The 8,349-nt window shown below is 52.9% G+C and overlaps 1 protein-coding gene across 1 annotated transcript; it reads right to left on the bottom strand.

Annotated features, from left to right (window-relative positions):
• Positions 1-1,500: 1,500 nt before the first annotated feature.
• Positions 1,501-2,064, bottom strand: LOC137817532 (lysine-rich arabinogalactan protein 19-like). The gene has a single exon (XM_068620816.1). It carries the CDS (start codon positions 2,062-2,064, stop codon positions 1,501-1,503), a length of 564 nt encoding a protein of 187 aa, XP_068476917.1.
• Between the last annotated feature and the right edge of the window lie 6,285 nt (positions 2,065-8,349).

The following is an 8,349-nucleotide window of genomic DNA, read 5'->3' as shown; positions in this document are numbered from 1 at the left end:
TCCCTCAAGGCCCTGGAGGAAAGTAGGCTAGAGCACTCATCGAGGAGCTCGCACGAAGCCCACGCGTAAAGATCTTTAGGTTCGGCTCTAGGGGAAGGAGGATTGGTAGACATGCTGGCACCAGCTGTTGGTGAAAGAACCAAAAGATCAAAGGAGAAAGATGCGGTAGGAGTGTAGAAGGGAAATGTCAACGAGAAAAGAACACAGAAACAAACTCTTTGGAAGGAAGAGGAACGGTGCGAAGAAGATGCAAAAACAAAGAAATGATGAGTGCAAGTACGGGATTTCAAAGACTCAAACATTACAGTTGAGGCGCCAAAGAACACGAAAAGGGGCAGCGTGCGATTGAGCCACGTGTCAGGAGATGGGAGGACGACTCTTAGCGTCACTTTTTCTCGCTTAGAGAACGTCGTGTCTACAGCGTCCCCGAGGGTACGACGCATCGGCGAAGAAGAGAGCATCTTGTCAAAAGCTCAGAAAATGTCAAGATCAAATCGAGCAGGGGAACGTCCCCTCAGTAATATGGAAAATGCCACGTAGATGGCGTGGGCGAGGCCTTAGTCTTTTCGCTGAAGACAAGTCATCAGCTCAAGACTGGGGGGCTTGTGTACCGTCCCGTCCCCTGGCGTTGACCAAAGTCAAAGTCAACGTCGGGGCCAAGGTCAACATATGGTGGGACCACACGAAGGGCCCCAAAGAAAGAAAGTCATCAGTCATCAGCAATGTTACTCCCCGATACCCATGGGTAGGAAAGACCATGGAAGTGACTCCGCGGGAGGCTTCAGGCCCGCCTAGTGCTTGGTGTTTTCAGACACCTTGAGGACGATACGGCGCTGCTGTAATAGGCCTCTCCTCAGGCGTGGGCACCAAGCACCAAGGGTTAAGGGACAAATTATCTTGGTGTTTGAGACACCCCATGGACGAGACGACGCTATTAGACAGGCCTCTCCACGAATCCTTGGATGCCAGCTGTTTGTCCAAGAAATCCTTCCCCACCTGGAGCTTGTTGGCCTCAGTATGGATTCTATTATATTCAGCTTGGAAAAGGTTGAAGGCCTCGACCTTTACCGCCAGGGCGCCCTCAGTCTCAGCCAGCTTCTGCCCCCGAGCAGCACATAGTTCTTCAAGTTTTTTCTGCTGCACTTCGGAGGCACGAGCCACCTCTTGGAGGCCAATATTCTGGATTTGGTGGGAGGTGAGGTGGGCTAGCAGGTCTGCATACGCTTGTTCAACCTCATGCGCGTATGCTTCAGCCCCCTCCTTACCCTCTTGGGCTAGCCTCAGTGAAGCTTGGTGGGCTTCCTCCCTAAGCCCCCAAGCTTGCTTCTCCTTTTTCAGCGCCCCCATCTCTTGCTTCAGTTCTCGGAGGGCCTCCCTCCCCTTGGCAACACTCTGGGCCTGAGAGCGCCAATCGAGTTCTACCGCCAGGAACGCCCCCATGTAGTAAGGCATGCCTCCTCCCCTATGGGGGTTTTCTGGCGACATCCCCTCAGTGAATCCCTACGCCAAATGTCTGTAGACGGGGCAGGGGATCAGTATTTCGCGGGGAGAAGGAGCAGGAGCCGGCGCGGGAAGGGCAGAACCCGAAGCCGCAGCCGCTTCAGGCAGGGGTAGCGGCGGAGGAACCGACTCGGCCCCTTCATCTTGTTCTTCTTGGACTGCTTGGGGCGAAGGCGACATAGCGCTTGGAGGGTCGTCCCTTAGAGAGTCCCCGCCACCGAGAGACGCGGTTGGCAGAGTAGGGACCCTTGCGGGTCTCCTCTTTTTGAAGACCAGGGCGCCACCTGAATCTTCACTATCAGAGTTTATCGCCAGCACCCTTTTCCCTTTGTCTGGGCGTGCTGGAGCATGTGTTGATGCCGCGGCCAGTGGGACCGCAGCAATGGGAGGAGGAGAGGCAGGTGTTTGGCATGTTTGGGGAGAAGATGGTGGAGTCGGTAGGGAAGTGACAAGAGCTGGGGGAGTAGTGGGCGGCACGTCGAGGGCGACGGAGTCCCCGCCTCCTTTGGTGGACTTTGCTTTCTTCAAGAACTTGGCAAGTGCGAGGCTCCTTGAAGAAGCCATCACCGAACGTACGACAGTCAGAAAAACCAAGCAAAGACTAATTCAGATGAGGCAGAATGGGAGCAGCAGTCAAGCACATGCAGGCAACAACAGTGGTTCAAGCAATGCAAGTAAGTTCATATAACCACAACGGTTCATACAATACAAGTACATTCAAATGAGACCGAGCAAAGTACAAGCAAGTTCTAGTGGATGAAATCAAAAGAAAGTACCAAAATAGGTGGAGAGGCCGTGAGCATTGAACTCGTTAGCGATGAGCTTGGCGGTGTCGAAGACCACCCCGAGCCCAGCCAAGGCCTTGCATACCTCCCTGTCAGCGGAGGCAAGCTCATCCAAAGCCTTGGGCTTAGTCGATACGGGCTTCTCCGACCAATACAGGGGAAAGCCCTCCAGTGCGGTGGGGTGTTTAGTGGCGCGCACCTTGAAGAACTTTCCCTTCCACCCCTTGAACGAGTTTTGGAAAAGAGTGAGGATGATGCAGCCAGAGAAGCTCATCCAGAGGCTTTTGCCCTGTTTCTTCACCTCGAAAAAGTGAAGAAAGACGTCCACAGAGGAAGGGATGCCCAGATACCCACAGAGAATTTGGAAACCCTTCACGAAGGCCCAGCTGTTGGGGTGAAGCTGGGCAGGGGCAGTGTTGATTTCAGTAAGCAACTCCCTTTCGAAGGGAGTGAGAGGAAGGCATAGAACCACTCGTTTAAATACCATTTGGTAGACGACGAAGAAAGGGTTTCCCCCGGTGGCCCTTTCATCTACACAAACGGGCTCCCCCGGCCTTGCACGGCAAACGAAGATGCGGGAGTCATGGGTCTTGTGGAAGGCGTTGAAGTTATAGAGAGTGGGGTCCCCCCTGTGGGCTTCAACGTCTTCGACGGAGGTCAAGGTGGAACACTCCGCAAAAAGCTCATCGGAGGCCCAGCGGTATTCCTCCTTGTAGTGGACCTGGGGGGTGGCGGATCAGCAGTGGCCTTGTTTCGCCCATCGGATCAAGAGCTGAAGAATGAAGAAAAAGAAAGGGTTCAGCGAAAGGGGGTTTGAGGAAGAAAAAGGGGGAAAAAGAGAAACCCTAGGAAAACCCTACCCACGCGAGAAAAAGAAGAACGAGGGGAAAACAGAGAAGCACAAGAACAACACGAGAATTCAAGAAAGTAAACAGTCCCAAGCAGTTCATCCATACATCATAGTAATGCAGTAAAGAGGGAGAGTCAGCAGGGGTGGAAAAAACCGTACCTTTGAGTATCGGAGTAGGTGAGGAGTGGAAGTGCGAAGGAGAGAACAGAGACCGCAGAGAAAGAACTCGAATAAGATGAACAGTGCGAGAATGCAAAGAGAGTGGATGAAACAGTGGCTTCGAGCGCGGGGTTTTGGGTAACTTAAACGTTACGAGGAGCGCGAGAGGCAACAGATGGTGACCGTTTGATGATGCCACGTGTCGCAGGATTAGGCGCTCGTTGGGAGCGCAAGAGGCTTTGGATGATGACCGCGTGATGGGCCACGTGGCGAGCGATTAAGCGTGACCCAAAAAGCGTTACTTTTCCTGATTCAGAGGATGTCCCATCAGCCATTAAGAACATTTCAACTGCTCAGGGAATGTCACGTCAATGGTTCGGGGAATGTCGCGTCAGCAAGAATGGCACGTCACCAGGGTGCCACGTGGATGGCGTGGGCGAGGCCTTAGTCTTTTCGCTGAAGACAAGTCATCAGCTCAAGACTGGGGGGCTTGTATACCGTCCTGTCCCCGGGCGTTGACCAAAGTCAAAGTCAACGTCGGGGCCAAGGTCAACATATGGTGGGACCACACGAAGGGCCCCAAAGAAAGGAAGTCAACGGAGTGACTACATAAGGCGTCGCCGAGAAAGGGCATCGCCTAAACAAGGCGTCGCCAAGATAAGACGTCGCCAAGCAAGCCACCAGCAGGGTTACTCCCCGACACCCATGGGTAGGAAAGACCATGGAGGGAGTGACGCCACGGAGGCTTAGGGCCCGCCTAGCGCAGAAACGATAATAAAGAAAAGAGAAAGGTGGCTTCAAGGCCATAGTACTAGCGCCAGTAGAGAGCAACCTGACTCGTGAAGTGCCCATGCCATCCCAGGGAGACCCTTGGGATAGATACGACTCATGAGAGGGTCATGCCCAGGGGTAACCGGGTGCAGGGTGCGAGAGGAAGGTAGATACGCTCTCTGAGTGAGTGACTAGAGGTTGGGGGGCATGAGTTGGCACCCAAAAAGTCACCCCTTGCACCAGATGCACTCCCCGGAATGAGGACTCATGCGAGGAAATACCCCTAAGCTGGGTCACAGTGCTGTGAGGCCCTCCACGCATAATAACGGCCAAGTCAGGAGGACACGCGGCAGGGAGAACAGAAACATCAATGATTTCCAAAGGGTTTGTCCGGTATGAGGTAATTAAAGCTATTTAAAAGTAATTAAAGTTTACGTTTCGAGCGTTTTAAGGTACTTTAAATGCTTTAAGTGGTTTAAACGTCTTAAAGGTGCTGAACGTTTCTGATCCTGCCGACAACTCGAGCGTGGAGGAATTGCCTTGTCGCTTGCTTGACCCGCCTATGGCAACTGTGCTATCTGCAAGAATACTCTCAGAACCTCCTCCTCTGGGAACTCCGAATGCAACCTGCAAGCACACAGACAGCGCCTCTAGCGGCCGTTTGCACTCCGACGCTCAAGTTAGATCACAGAATCACTAGAAAATAATTTGTGTAAAAAAAAGTGTGTCTGTATTTCTCTCTGATTCCCTTTTTATCTCCCTCTGTGTCTGTGCCTAACAGAATTCTGCTACGCTGTTCTTTGCGTGTGTCAGAATTCTGTTATGCTTTTGTACGAAAACGTACTACAGTCAGGGTCGTGGGTGTCTGGGTTTTCTGTCTGTACCTTTCACGACACGGAGTGCACCTTTATCTGGGTCGCGCCCCTCCCAGACAGTGACACGTGGAGGCATGCAACTCGCATCTAACCGTTCACGTGCCACCACCTGAAGGGCTCTAGCGCATCTCTTTGTGCGCCTAAGTTATTCCCTTGCGGAGTAACTTAGCGCGTTTCTTCTTTCTGGGTGAACGACAGGTGTGGCTGGACTAGGCACACTCACCAAGCATTGCTCTCTGCATACACGACTTCCCCTTCACGATGCCATGCACGTAATGGGTTGAGAGAGTAACCAATCACTGACCGGTTTACTGACTCCTTCAGGCCACTGTCGTGCACGACTATACCGATGAGGAGCCCTTCTTCCTCTGAGGTATGATCATGCGAGGTCTATGCGTAACGCTCTCGCTGGGAATCTCAGTCCCAGTTTAACTGCGTGTAACACGAAACCCCGATGACCATGCACCCGATGACTGATCGGTGCTCTATTGCTTGTCGCGTTCTCCCCCGGGTGTTTATCTTGGAACTGATCTGTTGGTGGCCACTCGGTTACTGACCACCGATCTCCATACCGGGGGATCTCCTCCATGATTACTTTGCCACCTGATCCACGTGTCCCCCGTTTATCTTCGAACTGATCTGTCGGTGGCCACTCGGTTACCGACCACCGATAACCATACCGGGTGATCTCCTCCCTGATTTCTCTGCCACCTGGTCCACGTGTCATCCTGCGAGTGGTCCACGTGGTTATCTGCTGCTGACATCATCGACTACCGATGACCGACCGGATCACAAGCCCCCTAGTCTCGAGCTGTGAACTCGTTCTCAGCGAAGAGACTAAGTGGTCGCGCTCTCGGTCCACGTGGCAAGTGGGGCCGCATCACGTGCCACCTCACGTGTTGCCCTTTAACGTTACAACTTCCTTTCTTAATCTTGCGACACGTGGCCGCATCAACGGCCAGCGTGGAGTGTCGCTAGCGCTTCCCTTATTCAAATAGGCGCGCGTTTTTCTTCTTCCTTGGTCTATTTAGGCTCTTTTCACCGATTGCATTCGTCCCTTTCATTATCATGCATTCATCTTCCCTGTTTTTCCTCTTCTCGACCCGCGCTAGGGTTTTCGCGCCCCTCACTCTGCTTTCTGCTTCTCCCTCTTCCTCTTTTTCGCTTGGACATTTCTTTCTTCTTCCCTTCCTCTGTTTTTCACCGAACCATTCATCATTTCTTCTTCTTCCATTCCTCTTAGCCTTCATTTTTATCCATTGCAGTTATCTCGCAATGGCTCGCTTAAAACAAACCGCTCGAATCGTCGCCTCGTCTTCTGGTGCACAGCCTTCAGCAAGTGCACCGGCGCCGCCACCACCCGATGCAACCTCCTACCATGACAACGCCAGGGTCTACGACTGGGCTCCCTTGGCGTTGCTGGCCGAAACCTCCACCCTACTACCGCAGGGTCACCTCAAATACCTTCTGAGCAACGACCCAGACGAGCCTTCTTGCGCCGTCGACAGGGAAAACGATTTTAATATCCGTATACGCATTCCTCCTCGAGGGATGCCCATCTGTGCGGATGACAGGGCCACCAATGGGGTGCCCTTCACCTTCGTCTACTCCGCCATCTTCAAGAGGTTGAAGTTGCGCCTGCCCTTCACTTTCTTTGAGAATGAGCTGATGATGGAGCTAAATGTCGCCCCCTGCCAACTCCATCCGAATGCCTGGGCTTTCATATGGGCATTCGAGATCCTCTGCAACTACTTCGGGCATAACGCCTCCGTAGATGTATTCCTATACTTTTTCGAGGCGAAGAACCCCGGGGATAGGTCTTGGGTCAGCCTGAACGGGGTTGCTGGACGGGTGCTCTTGGGCCTGTATCAGCAATCCTTCAAAGATTGGAAGGGCAGGTTCTATATGATATCTGCTACCCCGCAAAGTCCAACATTGCTCGAGGGGTTTCCCCTTTACTGGGTTCCTGGACTCCACCTGCTGGCCAATCCACTCCACCTGCTGGGGGCGATTCTGCTCACTCGGGGGGTCCCCCGGGACTTCTCGCATCGCCACCACCACCACCAACCTCCGCTGCTACTGCTGAAGGTGGTGGGGCAGCTCACGACCAAGCGGCTCTGGAGCTAGCAATGAGAATTTCAGCCGAGTCATTGCTTTGGTCCAACAGCTCATTCGCAGCCGGGAGCTTATCGAATGGAACGGAGAGGAGGTAGACATGCACCTGGCTAAGCAGATAGTGCTTTCCTTGGATTTTTCCACCCAACACCGCAAGCAACTAATCCTGGAGAAAAGGATCAAGGAGCTTGAGCATGACAAGGAGTCACTGCAAAGTGACTTTGAGGCTGCCCAAGGGTCCGTAGATCTGATGAGGGGTATGGTGGAAAAAGCCAGGGGAGAGTACCTAGCGCAGGTCCAAGAGACCATCAAGACTGAGATCTTGATGGGGCAAGCCGTCAACTCTCTGGACTGCGAGGTGGTGCAACTGCGGAGCAAGGTGATCCATCTGGAGGCCGAGATCTCCTCCCTACGCCAAGTGAACTCACAACTAGTGGGGGAGCTCGAGTCTACTAGGGAGACGGCCGTTGTTCCGTCCGGTTGACCGGGATGTCTTCGTGCGCGACCTCAACCGTCAGCTAGGGACTCCTTCCCACTGGTTACCTGTGGATTCCTGCAAAAAAAAAAGAGGACAAAGAGGCGCCCTAGCGGCCGTTTGCACTCCGACGCTCAAGTCAGCCAGCAAGAAACACCAAAACTGTTCACCGCGTATGGCACTCTGAATGTGGTAAAAAGAACTGTGTATATGTGTGTGTGTTTTCTCCCTCAGGCAAAGATATTCCCCAATCGCTCGTACGTAACCTTGAAGCACGAGCAAGCAACTAGAGAGTTCTCTGGTAAATTTGCCAAAAGTTCCAACCCCCTTCCCAACATTCTCCGCGCTATTTAAACTACCCAAGCATTTAAAGCGCCTTAAAGCGCCTTTAATTACAAACGTAACGCACTCAATCAGCGTATTTAATTAGAAAACGTAGTGCATTTAAGACGTTGAAACGCTTGGGAGCCATTATTACGCCTGAATGCTCGAAAGGGAAACTGTATTGAAGGATTTAATTACATGGCACCTGACTAAAAGGTGTTTCTATTCTGGTATGGCTGTCGTACACGTGGAGGTCCTCACGACGCCATGACCCCATCTGGGGGCGTTTCTGCCCATCTGGGGACGTTTCTACGTGTGAGTCCTCCTGCTTGGGAATGCTACTGCGCTAGGGGTGACTTTTTGGGTGCCAACTCATGCCCCCAATTATCTAGTCACTTACTTTGAGAGCGTATCTGCCTTCCTCTTGTCCCCTGCCCCCGGCTGCCCTGGGCGTGACCTTCCTCTTGAGTCGTATCTGTCCCACAGGCGTCTCTG

The sequence above is a fragment of the Phaseolus vulgaris genome, unplaced genomic scaffold (assembly GCF_000499845.2).
Source record: "Phaseolus vulgaris cultivar G19833 unplaced genomic scaffold, P. vulgaris v2.0 scaffold_111, whole genome shotgun sequence".
Lineage (NCBI taxonomy): Eukaryota > Viridiplantae > Streptophyta > Magnoliopsida > Fabales > Fabaceae > Phaseolus > Phaseolus vulgaris.
The sequence above is the reverse complement of the archived record's forward strand: the minus strand, read 5'-3'. Positions and strand labels throughout refer to the sequence as shown.